This window comes from Myotis davidii, unplaced genomic scaffold, assembly GCF_000327345.1.
Source record: "Myotis davidii unplaced genomic scaffold, ASM32734v1 scaffold753, whole genome shotgun sequence".
NCBI lineage: Eukaryota > Metazoa > Chordata > Mammalia > Chiroptera > Vespertilionidae > Myotis > Myotis davidii.
Window position 1 is genome coordinate 3,490,129 of NW_006286231.1, and position 20,324 is coordinate 3,510,452.

The 20,324-nt window shown below is 35.4% G+C and overlaps 1 protein-coding gene across 1 annotated transcript in view; it reads left to right on the forward strand.

The window, feature by feature from the left end:
- The window catches only part of GALNT13 (polypeptide N-acetylgalactosaminyltransferase 13), a 500,019-nt gene that overhangs the window by 224,868 nt on the left and 254,827 nt on the right, over positions 1-20,324 (forward strand). The window contains exon 4 of the mRNA XM_015559821.1: positions 256-424. Within this exon, the coding sequence (XP_015415307.1) occupies positions 256-424 (169 nt within the window). The remainder of the gene's footprint in view (positions 1-255; positions 425-20,324) is intronic.

Sequence of the window (20,324 nt, forward strand, 5' to 3'; positions counted from 1 at the left end):
CATAATTATTAAGTGGTGATTAGCCGGGCCACGTTATATATCCAGACCTGAAAGACAACATGCAGCATTGAGTTAATGAATTAAAATAGGTTGTTCCTTTAGTGTTGTGTATGGTTTGTAAACAGTGAAAGATTTGATTGTATTATTGTCAGTATATAAATAATACAGTTGAGAATCAAATCCAACACAAGAGTTTATTGATTCAGTTCATTATCTATGTTTTTATGCATGTGTGTACCTGTGTGTATCTTACAGCTGTTATTTCAAGAAACCAAGAAGGGCCAGGAGAAATGGGAAAGGCTGTGCTGATTCCTAAAGATGACCAGGAGAAAATGAAAGAACTGTTTAAAATCAATCAGTTTAACCTCATGGCCAGTGATTTGATTGCCCTTAACAGAAGTCTGCCGGATGTGAGATTAGAAGGGTGAGTTTACCTGTGCTGTATAATCTTACATATCTCAGAATACCTCAGAACTTCATGTAATTCAGATTATTTCAGTTCTAGGAGTATGTGGTTCAGAATAACTATGCCATAGCCAGATTTTACTGTGCCATGCATATGAGGAGAGATTGAACTATTTTCTTCCTTGGCAGAGCAAAATATGTTATTTGAAAAATAATTGCAGAACACACAGCCTAACAGGTTTTTCTTCTTGAAATGATTTTTGTTTGCTTTTTCTTTACTTTATCTTGCTAAAGATAGAGCAAACATGCTCTTTAATAGATTATTTTCTTGCCAGCATATATAACTCTTACACTTTGATTTGAAAAACTATGTGCTTTGCTATTCCAGCATAAAAGTAACACATTGCTTGTATGATTCTTTGATCCTTTAAAAATTATTTATTATGGGCTCCAGCAATTTATGCTGCTGTTTATAATTAGAATACTCAGTTATTGGCCATGGAGGAAATAATTACTTGGAAATAATAATGCTGCATGAAAAATTAAGTTGAAAAATTAAACTTGTATGTGATTAACTGTAAGCCATGCTCTAGATCATTGAAGAAACTTTAAATGGATTCATGAAATTAGCTATTTGCAGTTTTGTCATTCTAGTATATAGCCCTTGTAAAGCAAACTATTGGAACTCAGAAAGTTATACCTTGAGATTTTAGAAAATTTCTAAGTTTACAGGTATGTTCTAGTCTAGGGCATATTTCTATGTAAATAGAAGTTTTTCTTTTAGGTATGTAATTACTTTTTCTATATACAACAGAATCATAGTTAATGCAAATAAAGTTTGCCACATGTAATTGGTTATATTATGTTAGTATTGTAGTGATATTAACATCATAATGCTAAATCTGAATTTTTTTCTCCTTTTGGAATTACTTCAGATGAAACCAAAGTAGAGTAACTAAAACCTTTCTGAGATTCTGGGGCTGAGTTGCCAGAAGGTTCATTTGGTAGCTAAATAAGTAGCTAAGAGTGATTTTGTACACTCTTTTATGCTTTTCAAATCTCTCTCTCAATCACAAATAACTATCAATTATGGATGTTTTTGGTCCCCAGCAAATGGTTAAAAGATCAAATATTACATTTGTGCCTTTAAAAGGCTAAATAATTTTACAGGTAGTTTTGTCCATATTTGTATATGTTTGTTGTATTTGCAAAAAGCACAAAAAACATATTCTTCTGATTAATTTAATTTGAACATTCTATATGCTGTTTATAATGTTGCATTTATTATTTTGTTTTATATACCATGCTCTAATAAAATGGCTAAATGTGGTACTTAGGCATTCTGAAAACCATGTAAGCACTAGTTCAAATTTTAAAAATCATTATTTTGAAGTATCAGAACATAAATAAATTAAATTTTATATAAGATCTGGGATAATTAGGTAAGAATCATTTTAGTACAGAGCCATCCCTTTTTAAAAAAGTAAAATCATTCTTGCTGGTTTGACTCAGTGAATAGAGCATAGCCTGTGAACTGAAGGGTTCCAGGTTTGATTCTGGTCAACAGCACATGCCCAGGTTGTGGATTCAATCCCCAGTGTGGGTGTGCAGGAGGCAAACTATCAATGATTCTCTCTCATCATTGATGTTTCTATTTCTCTCTTTCTTCTCTGAAATCAATAAGAATATATTAAATAAATAAATAAATAAATAAAATTTTAAAAAGTAAAATCTTCATTGGAAATCCATTGAAAATATTTGTGGCCAATGCTATATTTTCTTTTTATAACAATATTTTCTTATTATTATAAGAAAATATAATCTTATTCTTATTTTAGAGAGGAAGGGGGAGCGAGAGAAAGAGCCTCCTGCATGCTCACCACTGGGAGCCAAGCCCACAACCCAGGCATGTGCTCTTGACCAAAATCAAACCTGGGACCTTTCAGTCCCCAGGCTGATGCTCTACCCACTGAGCCAAACCAGCTAGAGCTGTATTTTCTTTTAAGGATCACTTAATATATTAAATGCTTGAATAAATAAGCATGAAAAGGGAAGATGCAGATTGATTAGTATTAGAAGTTCACAAAATGCCATATTTACTTTGGATAACATAGCTTCAAATTTGATATTTTGCAAATAGTCTAGGAAGTAATATTATTGAGATAAGAAATTTTCTATTTCACTTTAATATCAAGGAAGTGTATGCTATCAGTGAAAAAAAGTCAGACAGAAAGCAAAAACAACATAAGTACCATCCAAATTTCCTAGATAAATCATGAAGTGTATGTGAAGTCCACTGGGGACATTTCCAAGTCATCTTGAGAATCTCAATTGTGTGACTCTGTGGGAACAAATGCTGAAAAACACACCATGAATCAGATATCCACACTGTTATTTAAAAAAAAAGTCAAAATCTATTAATATTCATTTGATGTAGAAAATATATATTTCAGTTTTGGTATTAGTTACAGTTTAATTTTTGTATATTTATTTCTTAAATGGATGGGGCACATTAAGATAGTGTTAATGATGACTGCTGTAAATGTATGCAATATAAAAAGATGGGATTCACAAATAATTAGTATTTAAAACCTTATATAGTAGAAAACTCAAGTTGATATTTAGAAAGTGCACTGCTCAATTCATTAGAATATCTCAGCCTTTTATTAGATACTAGAGGCCTGTTTTATGAAATTCATGTATTTGGGGCCGTCCCTCAGGCTGGCCTGTGCCCTCACGCAGTCTGGGAGACCTTGGGTGATGTCCTACTGACTTGGAGGCGGGAAAGGCTCCTGCCACGACCGCTGCACTCACCGGCCAGGCTGAGGGACCCCACCCGTGCACTAATTTGTGCACCTGGCCTCTAGTATATAATATTTAGTTATTTGAGGGATATGAAATAATTGTATCACAGATAATCGTGATACTTGGATAAGTTAAGTTCAGTCAAGGTTAAAGGCCTTACTAAATATCTTACTTTCTTGAATACCCTCAGTTTCTGAGATTCTTGTTAAAGTTTGTGTATATGTATACATAAAATTCCAGGAAGATGTGTATACGTATATATAAAATTCCTTTCTGTCCTTTGCCCATCCTCTATAAACTAAAAAATTGCAATGTCATTAAATTTTGATTCAGTACTTTGAGAAAAAACATGATTAAACGTGGTAATAGGTGACTTGTCTTTGGTTGGTGATGACACTACAATATACAGGTAATGTATTATAGAATTGTATATTTGAAAACTATATAACTTTATTAGTGATGTCACCCTAATAAATTCAATATAAATATTTTTTTTAAATTCAAAAAGCATAATTAACCTAATGTGTTAATGCATCACCTTTCAGAATTATTAGCATATTTCTCATCAATTATGTATCTATGTTTTGTAAACTTATGTAATTTGGATTTAAAAATAGGGTCTAAATATTTCTGTTTTCAGAAAGCATGTAAATATACATCTCTAGTTTTTAACATAAGATTTTTGTATTACCGTTTAGTGAGAGAGGAAGAGAGAGAGAAATGAGAATTACCAAACTAAAGAAACTTATTAAAATACTAAACATTATTTTGAGCACCTAATATGCTAATATGTGCCAAGTACTGTTCTATGTGATGGGGATGTAGCAGTGAACAAATTGAAGTCCCTGCTTCATGGAACTTAGAACAAATTAAAGAATGAAGGAAGGTGAGAGAGAGAGAGAGAGTAGTGAGCAAAGCCCCTTTGAGAAGCTCACATTTGAGTAAGTTGAGTGGACCTTCAGCACATGAATATCATTATTTCATTTTGCTAATACACAGAGCTGTTAAATAATTACTGGGTTCTTGGAACATATAATGCTAGAAATATAACAGACCTATGGATATATAAAATTATAGCTACAGAAAAACAACAGAATAGACATTAAATAATAATGCATAGATGTGTGCATGTATGTATATGTATGTGTTCATGCATGTGTGTATTAATTTTTGAAAGCAGTGTTTAACATTTATTTCCATGAAAGTCAGCAAAACCACATTTTAATTTTCTAAGGTTTCTGTAGCCAGTGTTTTCCCATGCTCTATGCTTTCCTGGAAGCAGAGAAAAGAGTATGATTGTGATCATAATCAATGAGATGGGTACATGACTCTATTCCATTAAATGCAAAACAAATAAAGGGAACGAAATGCCAACTCCAGAGACTTTTTTCAAGCAATTAAGGAGAAAATCTTTATATATGGAACCAAAACACATAAGTTTAATATCTATGGTTTACTATTTGGTCTTGGATAAGTCATTAATTTTCTAAGCCTTAGTTTTCTTTCATTGATTAAACCAACTAACCAAATAGCCAACCAATCAACCAATATTTGTCATTTAGCTTTGAGAATAAAAATAAATGGATATATCAGGCCCTAACTGTGAAGATATAAAAAATATATTTACCTAAACCACTAACTATAGTATTGTATGAACAAAGCAATAATTGCAAAAATGATAAAGAAAGAATAAGATTGGGCTGAGTTTCTGGTGACATTTTTATATTTATTATTATTATTTTATTACTAGAGGCTCAATGCATGAAATTTGTGCAAGAGTAGGCTTTCCTTACCCCAGCTGCCAGCAGCAGCTTCCCTCTGGCACCCAGATCTGGGCTTCCCTTGCAGCCTCAGCTTCGTCCAGAAGGTTGTTGGGTCTAATTAGCATACTACGCCTTTATTATTATAGATTATTATTATCATTATGTGGAATTTTCTTATGCCTTAGGATCTGTTTTTCTACTAACTACAGTAACGTTTTAAGCAAGCAGCTTCTCCCTTTAGTCTGCAATTTTTTAAATTAAGAAATTACAAATATTTATGGGGTGAATATTTATTTTAAAAAGCTATGGAGAATTAAAAATTAAATCAAAATGTTAAGGTTTCTTAGCATTTACTTATATTCAGACATTTAATAGCACTTCAAGTTCTTGTATTGAGTTATTTGAAGGTTCTAATGCATCTGGCATTTAAATAAGTTTCATCAGGGAAAAATGAGGAAATAGGAAATTTATTTTAGCTATTTATTTTGTAGACCAAATAACAGCTTCTTATTATGCACACTTGCAAGCTGATAAGGAGAAAAAACACTAGCAGTGTTGCATTATTATGGGAGAGGAGCAGTAACACACAGATTCTGATTAAGTTTCCCTCAATAGCAAAGAGCTTATTTACCACATAAAATAGAAATAAACTATAGGATATATTTTTTCTGCTCAATTTCATAAGTGTACCTGTTCATTTACATGGATTGCCTTTCTCATGAATTAAAATGCGATCAATGTAATATTGATTGCACAAAGGAGAAATCGAAAATGAAAATATTAATTGGATTTCTGATCTCTGTTCCACATCTTTTCTTTTTAATTTGAGAATTACTACAACTTTTATATGCTGACAAATATTTTTTCCTGTGAAGATAATTTCTATAAGACTTTGATTTATATAATATGCTCATGCAAAGAATTAATTTTACTACCCAAATTGAAAATGCTGTGTAAAAATGTTTGTACATGTATGTTTATGTGTGCATATAAACATATATATTTGAAGAAGATGGAGATGATAGGTATGATTACTACTACTTTGGGGATACTGTTATACTATAATTTTTCTTTCAAATAAGAAAGTTGAGTAAAATATTACTAGGTATGTTATGTATATCACTTGTGTACCACTTGTATACCACCACTGTATGCAGAAATAATGTTACATAACTCCATTTACACTATTACTTAGAAATTTTAAAATTGTGGTAAATATACAAAATGAATTTTTATCTTAACTATCTTTATACAGTTTAGTAGTGTTAAATATGAAGGGGATCGCCACCCCCAAATACACCACTTTGACATAAATATAATTTTGAACTGAGGCAACTGAGAAAAAAACAGACACAAGTAAAGGTCTCTCTCTCCCTCGTATATCTAAAGGCAAGGCATAAATTAACCTGGTGAAATTGTTCCTCTTTTGTGAACCAGGTGGGGAACAGCAACCTTTATCAAATAAGGTGCTGTGATAACTCTGCATAAATTAAACCTTATCTTCTATTAGTTTTCTCATATAATAGCCTTTCTTCATTTTACTTCCCCTAGAAGCCCAGACACCTTTTTTTTTGTATTGTCACTTTTCCACCATTTATCACCCTTCATGAAAATGATATCTAAGGCCCTAGCCTGTTTGGCTCAGTGGATAGAACGTCGGCCTGCGGATCAAAGGGTCCCAGGTTCGATTCTGGTCAAGGGCACATTCCAGGGGTTGCGGGCTCGATCCCCAGTAGGGGCATGCAGGAGGCAGCCAGTCAGTGATTCTCATCATTGATGTTTCTATCTCTCTCCCTCTCCCTTCCTCTCTGAAATCAATAAAAATATATTTTTAAAAAAGATATTTAAGGACTGGAATTTAACCACTTCTTAGGGCATTAATTTATTTTCCGTGAAGATCTTCAAAGTATTAACATCAAATAAAATCTTTTCTCCTGTTAATTTTTTCTCTTGGCAGTTTAATTTGTGGGCTCCAGGTACAAAACCAAAGAGGGTAGAGAAAAGGTTTTCTCCTCTCCATTACAGGTATATTCATATTGTTGTGCAGCCAATCTTCGGAACTCTTTCACTTTGCAAAACGGAAACTCTAAATCTATTAAACAACAACTCCATATTCCTTCCTACCCTTAGCCCCTGGCAACCACCATTCTAATTTCTTTGAATTTGATTACTCTTGGTAGGTCATATAAGTGAAATATACAGTGTTTGTCTTTTTGTGACTGGCTTAGTGGAGCATATGTCACAACGTTTTGTCTTTTTGTGACTGGCTTAGTTGTAGCATATGTCCCAACATCTTAAGGCTGAATAATATTCCATCATGTGAATGTAATTTGAGGCAGAAATATTTATTTTGTTAATCCTCATTAAAGACCAGACCTTTATCAATAAAATGTGATAGATTTTGCTTATAACATAAAGATTTTTTGTAAAAAATGAAATAAACAGTCTTTCAATGCATAAATTTTGGATAATTGAGGAATAAAAAGGATAATACAATTTAGGCAGAAAGTATATGAGTCCTTATAAGGACACAGTCCAACTAGAATGAAAGGTGGTAAGTAGCCATTTGGTATTATAGGCCTAGAGAGGAGGATGAAAAATCTTAAAAACAGGGCTTCTGCCTTTGTTAGACGTCTCATGATAAGCAGCTAGGAGGTGTTGGAGCAGAACTATGCCATGAAAGAAATTACATTTATGAAGATATATGCAAGCAGTTTTATATAGCAGAAATTATAAAAAAGGGAAACCTGAACTTAATAAGATTCCCTATTAGCTGTTATCGTCACATAAATGTAATTAGGTTACAAATTGTCTGGGATAGTTTTCTTAGAAATATAAAGCAATGAGTAGTAATAAATTAAAATGAAGGGAAAAAGATAAACACAAAATTCAGGGTAGCTTCAGGAGGGATGGGCATGAGTTAATTTGCAGTTGTATCTGTGTGTGTGTGTGTGTGTGTGTGTGTGTGTGTTTTAAATCTGAAGCAAATAAAGGGGAGGGAAAGAAACTATAAGTAGTAATGATCTCAAGAATATTTTGAACCCTGGCTGGGTAGCTCTGTTGGTTGGAGCATCATCCCCATAGTGAAGGTGACAGGTTGAATCGCTGTTTGGGGTACATACAAGAATCAACCAGTGAATACATGGATGAGCATAACAACAAATCAATGTTTCTCTCTCCCTCTGTGTCCTTTTCTCTCTCTTTCTAGCATCAATAAATTTTTAAAAATAATATTTTGAAATGATATTTTAGAGTTGGTGACTGACAAGATACAAGAGAAGAGAAAACAAAAAAAACAAAGGAATCAAAAGATGACTCTAATGCAGTGGTTCTCAATTTTCCTAATGCCGCGACCCTTTAATACAGTTCCTCATGTTGTGGTGACCCCCAACCATAAAATTATTTTTGTTGCTACTTCATAACTGTAATTTTGCTACCATTATGAATCATAATGTAAATATCTGATATGCGGGATGTATTTCCATTGTTATAAATTAAACATAATTAAAGCATAGTGATTCATCACAAAAACAGTATGTAATTATATATGTGTTTTCCGATGATCTTAGGTGACCCCTGTGAAAGGGTCGTTCGACCCTCAATGGGGTCGTGACCCACAGGTTGAGAACCACTGCTCTAATGTTTCAGATTTGTGTTTCTAGGTGATTGGTGGTATTGCTGCTTTACACACACACACACACACACACACACACACACACACACACACACACTGTGTCAGTTATGTGCCATTGAGTTGGCTCCAACTCTGGGCGACCCTTTCAGTGAGTGATGTCCACAATCCCTTGTCCTTAAGAGCCCTGCTCGGCTCCTGTAGACTGATACCAATGGCTTCTTTTACGAAGTCAATCCATCTCATATTCGGTCTTCCTCTTTTCCTGCTGCCTTCCATTTTCCTCAACGTTGTTGTCTTTTTACTACACTTGATCTTAGCCAAAAGGCCGAGAAGCGATTATTGTTGTCTTTTTTAAAGAACACTGCCTTCTCATGATGTGCCCCAAGTAGGGCAGCTTCAGTTTTGTCATTTTTCCCTCCAGCAATATTCAGGTTTAATTGACTTTAGGACCTTTTTCATCTTTCTAATAGTCTAGTCTAGGGCATCCATAGAATTCTCCCCCAGTATTTTATTTCAAATGAAATATATATATATATGTGTGTATATATGTGTGTGTGTGTGTATATATATATATATATATATATATATATATATATGCCTTATTCACTGTTCAACTTTTCACATTTGCACATCATTTGGGGGAACACAAAGGTGTGGATCATCTTAGCCTTGGTCTCCAAGGACACATCTTTGCTTCTGATTATCTTTCCTAATTCTCCCATTGATATCCTTTGAAGTCTCAACCTTCTTGTGATTTCTTGGCTGCAGTGCTCATTTGGGTTGATGACTGAACCCAGGTAAGCAAAATATTTAACAATTTCCGTGTCCCCATTGTCTATATTAAAGTGTTTTTCTTCTGTAGTTCTGGGTGTGTCTTGTAGATGTACAAATGCAGTCCTGCTTTGGCACTTTCTCCTTTCATTGTTATTTTATTTTATCTTTATTGTTGAAAGTATTACGTAGATCCTCCTTTTCAACCCATTAATCTCTCCCAGCCTTCTCCCGTCCTCCCCACCCCCCAGGTCCTCACCACCTCATTGCCCATGTCCATAGGTTATGCATATATGCACAAAAGTTCATTTGTTGATCTCTTACCACCCACCCTTCCCTACCTTTTCCTTGAGGTTCTTGTTTCAAATCATTGCTACTTTCTGCAAGTAAGATGGTATACACTGAGTCACCAGGTTATTATGAATGGCCAGATTATTATGACCACCCCATCAGTACAATGAAGTGAATTAGTTATGCAAATAATAATAATAAAAAAACCTGGAGAGTATTTGCTTAGAAAGTTTTAAATATTCAGTATTTTTGAAAGTGTCAATGAAGTACTGATGGGGTGGTCATAATAATCTGGCTGGTCATAATAATCTGGCCATTCAGTGTATATCTTAAGGTATTGATATTTCTTCAACCAACTTCACTCCTCATTCCTCTGAGGATAGCCCAGTTTTCCCCAAGATATGTTCTGCATACAGCTTAAGTAAGTAGGAAGATAAAACTCACCCTTGTCTGACAACTTTGTCTACAGGAAATCATTCTGTCTTTTCATATTCTGTCCTGACTGGCTTTTTGTCCACAATACAGGTTAAGCATCAGGATAATCAAGTGCTGAGGCACAACTTCATTTTCAGAGCAACCCATAGCTTTTATAATCCATGCAGGCTGACTGTAAACATAGACTGAACTTCTAAAGTTCTTCAGAGCACTCTAATATCTAATGAAGGCTTTCAATGAGATCTCAAATGCCCATTAATTTTCTGAATTGAACATCTGGCATTTCTTGCTCCATATAGAGTAGGAGCCTTTGTTGGATCACCTTAAGCATCACTCTACTTGATTGGGACATTAGAGCGATACTCCTATAGTTACTGCACCCCTTGGCATCTCCTTTCTTGAAGATTCGTATGTATGTCAAACATTTCTAGTATGGAGGCCTTTGTTTTTTTCCCCATATTTGTTTTGGTAGAGAGCACTTGATTTTCTTTTTTTGGCGTTATCTTCTACCTCCTTGCATTGACTGTTGTGATAGTTCTCTTTATGTGATAGTTGTTGAAAACCTATGTTCAGGATTCTCACCCTGCTTTTGTCATGTTTAACTTTCACCTCTCACCTGTCTTTTAACAATTTGTAGTGTTTCTTTTGTCATAGGTCTCGGCTTTTTCCTTCCTTTTTATTTATGGCATTGTCATTTTACATTCTTTCCTAATAATATTTCTGTTTTAAGTTCACAGTTCAGTTCTCCTGGTTGCTGCTCGATTCAGCTTAACAGTGCAAATCTGTTTTTTATGTGGACTTTATATCCATCAGGAATCTTATTTACAGGACATTATATTTCGGTGCTGTGATTCTTTTATTGCTCTTCTTCAGCTTTACTCTCATGTTTGCTATTCACAGTTTCATGGTCAGTGCCACAATCTGCTCCTGGCCTAGTTTTTCAGAGGGAATATAGCTTCTCCATCGCCTGCTTCCAATTACATAGTCTATTTGATTTCTATATAGGCCATCTGGTGATGTCCATGTATATAATAGTCTGTTTGGTTGTTTGAAGCTTGTGTTTGTGATGGACAACTTGTTGGCTTTGTAGAAATCCATGAGCTGATCTGCTCCATTTCTAACCCCTAGTCCACATTTTCCAGTGGCATTCAATTCTGGTTTATTTCCTATTTGTGTGTTCTAGTCACCTATAATTATCAGAATGTCTTGTTCTGGTGTGTGACCAATTTCTTCTTGGGTACTTGTACAAAAGCTTCCAATTTCATCTTCTGCCTCTGTAGTTGGAGCATAGATTCGAATAATGGTTATGTTAACAGGTTTCCCTAAAAGTCTGATTGATATAATTCAGTCTGACCTTGGCATTGTAGTCCCTGACTGCCTGTGTTACATCTTACCTCAGTGTTAAAGCCACTTCGCTTCCTCTAAGTTTGCCATTTCCCAAGTAGAGCCCTTTATAGTTGTCAAGACCGTAAATGTTCCATTCCAGTCCATTTTAGTTCACCAACACCAAGCGCTACAATGTTTAGACACTCCATTTGTTGCTTTATAATTAGCAGTTTACCTTGATTCATGCTTCCTATGTTCCATGTTCCAATTGTCTGTGTTTTGCAGCATCATCCTTTGTGCACATCAGCTGCCAGTCATCTTTCTGGCTTTGGTCTGGTTACATCATTAGCAACAATGTCGTCCGTACTTGTTCTCTGCTCTTCCCCAGTAACTGAGTGCTTTCCAGCCGGGGCGTCTCCGCTCAGCGCTAGCTTGTTCATTTTGGACTGTTCATCGTAGAGTGTTCAAGGTAAAACAAAACAAAGAAGAAAGGGAATAAGGAAATGCAGCAGTGGTTTACCATTTCCTTTCGCAGCTCAGTGTGTGGTTCTAAAACCTGCTTTGGTCTGTGGTGTCACAGTCACCAAACACCTACAGAATGTAAATGCTCCTGCAATTACACACACACACACACAGAAACATACCGAAGTACACTTTTGATCTGGGTAGTGAAATTAATTCCGCACTTGTGCACATTAGATAAATCAAAATATTGTAGAAACATTGTTATCTGTACAGGCAAAGTTTTTGCCAGCATGTGAAATTTGTAGTAATTCTCAAATTAAGAAGGAAATATGTGGAACCAAGACCAGAAGTCCAATTAAAAATTCCCATTTTACATTTCTTCTTTATGAAATCAGTGCTACATTTATGTGTGCATTGTTAGCTTATTTGAACAAACTATGTTTATTTTTTAAAAAAGTGATTCTTTTGTTTTGATAATTGCCCCTTAAAACTAAATTTTGTGGTTAAAATGTATAGTTTTTTTTAACTTACCATATAAAACAAATCTAAAAATCTAACTTACCATATAAAAGAACTTCACTTATCTTCTATATGAAATTCTTGCTCACTATTTTTTTCCAATGACAGATGTTTTCTGTACACATATCAGTGCCTTAAGGGAAGGTTAAATTGTTCTAATGCCAACTTACAATGTGATTTTGCTGAGGAAGAATTTTCTTTCATAGTTGATATACCTAGGTCAGTAAGACATTATTTTATTGACATGGGAGATGTTGGCATATGTCTAAAAATTCTCATTGTATATTGTAATTAATATTTCATGACCTTGCAATATCTCCTCTAGAAATCAGTATAATTTCTGAATGATAGTTGCTTTATAAATGAAAAAATCTATGATTGGTCTTTGAATTTTATATTTAATGCCTTAACATTGCTATGTACTTTTGTCACATTAAACATATTCCAAACAAAAATAAAAAAGTTTTATCAAGTACATTTTAAGTCCATCCTGAAATTTTTGGACTATATGAATGGTTATAATTTTAGGATAGACATATATGTATAAAATTATATTTTCCACTATACGTTTACTTATAGCATTTAATGTAGTATGCTTTATTTTTCCCCGCAGGAAAGGCATTATTTCTGTTCCTTTTATGTCTTTTCCTTTTGAAATAGTGATACTGTATAGATAAGATAGAGACATATTCACTAAAAGGTCACACAAAGCTGTGTGATTATACTTATTGAGAAGGTTATTATTTTAAGATGGTGTTGTATGAAATTCAAGAAAAGGTCCAGTATAAAGTAATTACTTTATCACCCATACTATGTAAGATAAAGTTGAATTTTACAATATAAGTTAATAAGTAAAATTCAATTTCATTAATATTCATCTAGGGCAGCGGTTCACAACCTGTGGGTCGCGACCCCTTTGGGGATCGAATGACCCTTTCACAGGGGTCGCCTAAGACCATCGGAAAACACATATATAATTACATATTGTTTTTGTGATTAATCACTATGCTTTAATTATGTTCAATTCGTAACAATGAAATTGGGGGTCACCAAAACATGAGGAACTGTATTAAAGGGTTTTGGCATTAGGAAGGTTGAGAACCACTGATCTAGGGTCTCCTTTCTGACCAACATTTTTGTGAGAAACAAAAAAGCAAATATAACACACAGTTCCTATCCTGATGACTTATAAAACATAGTGATTAGGAAAATATTATCCCATGATAATATTGTATACATTCTCTAATAATAAATGTAGCTAATAGTTAATATTTGTTGAACTTCTTACTGCAAAGCAGGCATTGCATTAAGGAGTTTACCTGTATTATCTCATGGAATTTTCAACAATATAATAGCCTATGTTTTGTTGTATTTGTTTTATGAATTAGAAAAAATACTCAAGAGATTAAGGAACTTCACCAAGGTCATGCAGCTGATATCTGAATCCTGGCACTATTAATCCCAGCATGTGAATGTAATAGAGGAAAAGATAAGCTAGCAAGTTATATTACCAAGAGCTTGAACCATGGTTTAGCCCTTGAATAATGATGTGAAATGTAAGAACACAGAGATTCCAAATGGGGGGAAGAGATGAGGAGAGGCCCAATACAGGATGATTATATGGTCCGTTGAGACACAGCTAGAATAATAGTGAGCTTATTTTGCTGACTGCTCATATCGTCCTGCTGACTGTGCTGACTCATACAGTCATTACCCTCAAGGAGGAGCCTAATATTGTCCATCATCATGTGACCTTTCCCTTATCTTCTTTCACTTCCACTTTGTAAATTATTATTTCACAATTGTAACAGTTCCCTCATACCTCTTTAATCCTCACTGTCAGCTTATAATCTTACTTTCTATTTTATTGAGAAAAATAGAAGAAAATCTCCACTAGTCCTACCATCACATCTACCGCCTTACTTGCATTTGTAGCTTTATACTCCACCTTCCCTCACATTGTCCATACTTCTAATCACAACCACCCTTCTATTGTACACCAGAGACCATCCCCTCTTAAATACTCAAGCACATCGTTCCAGCAGTTCTGCCTACCTTTTTAGTCATCAGTTCTTTTTCTCTCTTGGATTATCACTAACAGCATGCAATTGTGTGTTTATTCTCCCTTAAAACAAACATGTAAACAAAACACCCATTTAAATAACACCTCTCCTTACAGATATCTCCATTTCTCTACTCTTCTTTTTCAAAATATTCTTGAAAGAACTGGCTATACTCACTATCTTGAACAGCACCCCTCATCCATTTTGTCCTAAATCCACTTTGGTTAACTTTAATCCCCATAAAACTGCTCTTGCCAAAGACACTAATGATCCCTATGTTCCTCAATTTAATTGTGCATTCTCAGCAGTCCTTGTATTTCTTGAGCTATCAGCATAATTTGACTCAGTTGATTTCTATATTCCTTTTTTTGGGGGGGGGGGTTAATTCTCACCTGAGGATATTTTTTCCATTGATTTTTTTCCAGGCATATGCCCTTGACCAGAATTGAACCTGGGACCCTTCAATCTGAGGGCTGATGCTCTATCTACTGAGCCAAACCAGCTAGGGCTTTATCTCTTTTTTTTGAAACAAATTTTTCACTTCGCTTTCAAATCACTATGTTGTCCTAATTTTCTCATATCTCCATGCCAATTTCTTCTGTTATTTTTTGGAGTCTTTTCTTTTCCCTAACCTCTAAATGTAGGTAGGTCCCAAGAGTAAGTCCTTGGAGCTGGTGTATTTTCTGTCAGCAACTACTCTTTTGGTAATTTTAAATATTATCTCAACTTCTAGTCTAGAGTTTTCCTGAACATTCAGAAGTGATCATCCAACAGGGTTCTTGATATCTTTACTTAAATGTCTGATACTTATTTGCAACTTAATGTGTCCAAGGCTTAGCACCCGATAGCACCCATGAAACCTCGTATTTCCATGAGGTTCATTATCTTAGGAAATGGAAACTCCATTCTCCCAGTTGTAGTTACCAAACCTTGGTATCTCATTTGAGCACTCCCTTTCTCTTGCAACCCACATCTGACACATCAGCAAATTTAAAATATTAGCTCTTCCCATCTCCACTGTTACCATCATAATCCAAGCTATCAATAGTTTTCACCTGAGTTATTGTAGTAACCTACTAAGTGGTTTATTTTGTTTGTTGTTTGTTTGTTGTTTTGTTTTGTTTTGTTCTTCCTTTGGTACCTTGCAGTCTTTGGTCAAAATAAGTCAGAGTGATTCTTTTAAATATGTCAGTTTGTGCTACTACTTTTCTTAAATCTCTTCAGTGCTTTGCATCTCCGTTAGTGTAAAAGCCCCAATCCTTTCAGTCTCCTACAAAAGTCTACAGGATCTGTCTTTCCATTACTTCTCCCACACTCTGTCTTAATGCTAATCCACTTTCTTATGCAGTTCCAGGCATAGGTGAACACTGAAGCACACCAAGAATACTATCACTTCAGGGCTTTTGGATTGAATATCCACATGGTTTGTTCCCTTTCCTTCAAGGTATTTACTCAAATGTCACCTCCTCTCTGAGGTCTTCCCTGACTACATTACATAAAATTACACCCAGTAATGACACATTCTCTCTCTCTCTCCTTTATACTCCTATCTACCTAAAGAGGAATGGTTTTACTTATTCATCTTCTTTGTTATCTTCTCCCTCCCCTGGAGCATAAGTTTATTGAATGTAGAGTTCTTTCTGTGTCCTATTGTCTGTTGTATCCCTGGCTCTTAGAAGAATTTTTGCTGTATGGTGCATACTCAATAAATATTTGTTGAATGAATTTATAAATTAATGAATGATGAGACATATTGTTAGTATACAGAGGATGTGACAGGCAGAAAAGCTTGACTTGATTTTGTAATAAAAAGAGAGCTGTTACAGATTTTCAGAGGGATACTGAAATGGTGAAAGAAGTGTAGATTTTAATTGAGCTGAGTTAGCACTTCTGTTATTTTTTTTTCCAGCCATGCAGTCTAGCCTGGAGCGGAGTGAGGAAAATGGAAATTGGAATCAGTTCAATGTTGGGAATTATTATACTGTGCTTTGGAAAAGATCAGAGCAACATTGAAGTAGTTGGAACTTAGTGATACTAAGAGAGGACTAACAAAATGTTAAATTTAGCGTTGGGGGATCCTTTTATTTGCTTCCATTTATTAAGAAACAACTGGATACAGCTCACTATGTTAGGTGCTTATAGATGCTCAAACATTAGTCCTCTCCAAGACTCAAATTAGGTTTAAAAAATAAACGGCATTACTCTCATTCTATAATTAAGGAACCTGAGGTAAAAAAAGACACTTGGGAATGGTGGTGGATGAACTATTAGAAATGGCTTTTCCCTTTAATTTATTCTAAATGTGCTGCCAGATCTTCCTTTCCAGGCTTTGGATGACTTATCTGCAATTTTCTAGCCGTTTTAAGCTAGTAGACTCATTTTCAAATAGTCTAAATTTTGCAGCCTAAATTTGGGCTAATACTGTGTGATCATCGTACTCTCCAGTGTGGCAGGCAGCCAGGTTTTCATTTTGAGTGAGGGGCGTTTTGGAGGCTTCTTCACTATCAATTGCTAACAGGCACAAAGACTCGAAGCTGATTTCTTTCAGTCTCTGTAGCTCAGTTTCTGCTTCAGGCAACTAACCACCCACGCATTTGCTTCTGGGTCCCACTGATGCAGCAGACAGCTCTATCGAGCACAGTCCCATTGAGAGGACTTGAGTACAGCTATCTCTTACCATGTCCACTTGCCCTTAGAAACTCATGGTTCCATGCCACAGGAAAAGGTGCAAATGCACTTCTTCACTACCCTCTCCCCAAGACCTTATGGATTCTATAGGCCTTGCACCAAGGAAATCACAGCCCCCCAAGAACTTTTCCATTGTATTCTGTTATGGCCCATAGCATCATGTCAGGTTACAGTCTCGCAGCCACTAAACATCCATGCATAAAATGAGATTCTGATCTTTTAAAGACAGTCACTCTGAGAATGAGTATCTTAAGAATTCTGTCATTTGGCTTGATAAGTGAGAAGTACTTTTTTCCATTGTCCCAGAGGTAGGGAATACCACCATATACCCAATGCCTTTGAATTCCCTTATTTCACTCAACTCCTCTTCAATTTTCTGTTCTTCTTTCTTTGAAGCTGGATTTGGGTGACAGAGATTCACAATCACAGTATCAGTTTTGCTATTTTTCCAGTAGTTTCTTTTAGAACTTGGGTTACTTAACACTAGCTGGCCTCAATTTTGACACTTGTTGAAATACTAAGAAAGAGAATTTTTTTATTCCATTTTACATATTCACAAGTTGCAAAACCAGAATTTGTACAAGACTCTCTGACTCTGTAGTTGTACTCTTCCTGATGTTCCTTATTTGAGTTTGTTGAGAGGTCAGAGGACACTGTAATATGTACAGAGCAAGGAAGCAGTAATGGTAAGAAGATTAAGATGATAAAGGGCAAGCATAACTATCTATGAAATGCTGCAGTGTGGCTCTAGCCAGTTTGGCTTAGTGGATAAGAGCATCGGATCCTCGGACTGAAGGGTGCTGGGTTTGATTCTAGTCAAGGGCATGTTCCTCGGTTGCAGGCTCAAACCCTGGCCCCAGTCAGGGCATGTGTAGGAGACAATCAATAGATGTGTCTCTCTCACATCAATGTTTCTCTCTCTCCCTCCCTCCCTCCCACACTATCTAAGAATCAATGGAAAAATATCCTTGGGTGAGGATTAACAAAAAATAAGTAAAATAAAAAAGGAAATACTGCAGTGTGTTTTGTCCAATGACTGTAAACCTAAGGTCCAGTGAATGTATACTGTACTATTAATGAGTATTCAACTAGAATAGATATGTCTGCATTTACGGCATCTAGAAGTTGATGTCAAATGCGTCTCCAGACCAGATGATTGAAATGGACCTTGGAGTAAAAATAAAAAGAAATGTGAATACTGCAGTGATATCATTTTAGGGAGTCCAGAATTGGTATGCATTGTGGTGGGGGTGGGGACTAGTGGGAATAACAGAAATGATTAAGTGGGTGGCTGAAACAGATGGTGTCTATTTCCAATACAAAAAAACCCTCAAAGGGTAGAGGATAAATAATGATGAGATTAGCATTGGGGAGTAAAGGAAAAATTTGACAATTTCATCTGCAAAATTCAGGCAATAGAGGATGAGATAAGACCATTAAATGTTTACTGCCTTTGACAATGAAAATTGTGCAATAGCAAATAACACTTGGAAGAACATTTTTTTTCAATATTTTTTGTTATAAGCTCTTGGTACAGCCAAGTGGATCAGGTTCTAAGAAAAGATAAAGAGAGTAATATAACAGAATCAAGTGTATTTTTTTAAAAAAATTTGTGATTTCCATCATAAAATTGATAATCTATATCAGAAAACAAAAACAAGTTGAATCAGAAAATTTTCCATATAACTGGAATTTAAGTTAAAAGAAAATTTTTATTGGTGGAAGAACCACCAATGTGTATATGTGGGGAAATGTCTATTTAACTGTTAAATTTTTATGTCATGTGCAACTCCAAAATAACATAATAACTTTTAAAAAGACAGTTAGTGTCTTTCATAAACAGTTTCAGTTATCTGGGAGCCAATTCAGCTGTGAGTGATTTTAATAGAAGTAAATTGCTTCAGCTGTGTGCTTAATAGACTATCACAAAACTGAAGCCCAGAAGACAGGAGGCTGAAAGACAGGAGGTATACATGCGATGCACATGTTTCAATAATAGTCTGGCTGTGGCAGATGCTTTCTGGGAGAACTTGGCTGGGGATACACAACTGCCATATTTTCACATTTATTTTGGATAATATAGGGGATAGACAAAGATAGGATCTCTCTAATAAAGAATATGCACTTACTGTTTTATATATGCATTGAATATTTGTGTCTTATAAAGAATATGGTTAGATAATTCCTTACAGTGAGCAAAGTTAGCAGATATTCTGGATCTTTCTGTTAGGTGAAGAAGCAGTCTAAAAGAAACATCACCAACGGGTACTGATTGTAGTTTTTGGCTAGAGAAAGTGAAATTAAACCAAGATCAGGGCTCCAAGCTGAGAAGAAAATTACACAAAGAGAAGAGCTGACTAGAAAGGATATCGTTGGGTCAAACTCCACAGGTGGCAGAGGTTTTCTATTGATTATAAGCTCAACGGAGTATTGGGCAGAGCCACTTTTTGCTTGTGATCTTGGGCACAAGGCGGCTGTTATGAGAAGTTTGCATGTCGTGACCTAAGTGTGGTATGCAATCAGTTTCCCTTGAAGCCTCACAGGGGTAAATAAAATAGGTTTCTGTTTGTCCTGAAAGAGGGCTCTAAATATTTTTTAGAGCCTACCAGGTCCCAGGATCTGTGCCAGATCCTGGGATTGCAAACGTGAGTTAGACATGTTCCCCGCCATTGTGGAGTTTACATTCCAGTTGAGGAAAAGAGAAAAGAACTCAGGGAACACTTTGTATATGAGAAAACTTAACATGATTGATTGGTCTGTTTCTACAACACACACATATACCACTTTAGTAAATTGTATCCTAAGGTTGATAGAGGCATTTTAGTATTGATTAAGCTTTTGATGATTAAGCAACTTGTAGGAATTAGTTCAAATGTCTGAAAGGTTAAAGAAGGCAGCCTCTTCTTTGAGGTTTGGAGAGTGATAACAAGAGTAAACTTTTCCTTCATGTTCAAAATTAAAGCAAAGGGTTTTTCCCTTTCCTTCCATTCTCCCTTTAGTCTTAAAAATTTTAGTCCAAAAACTATTAGGTAGGGCTGAGCATGAATGGTGGGCCATGGTCAGCCGGTCGGAGAGTCAGTGCCCATGCTGGGTGAGAAAGGCACCCATGTGTGGCGCAAGGTGTCAGAGCCCGTAGAATATAAGGAGGGCAATCACGTG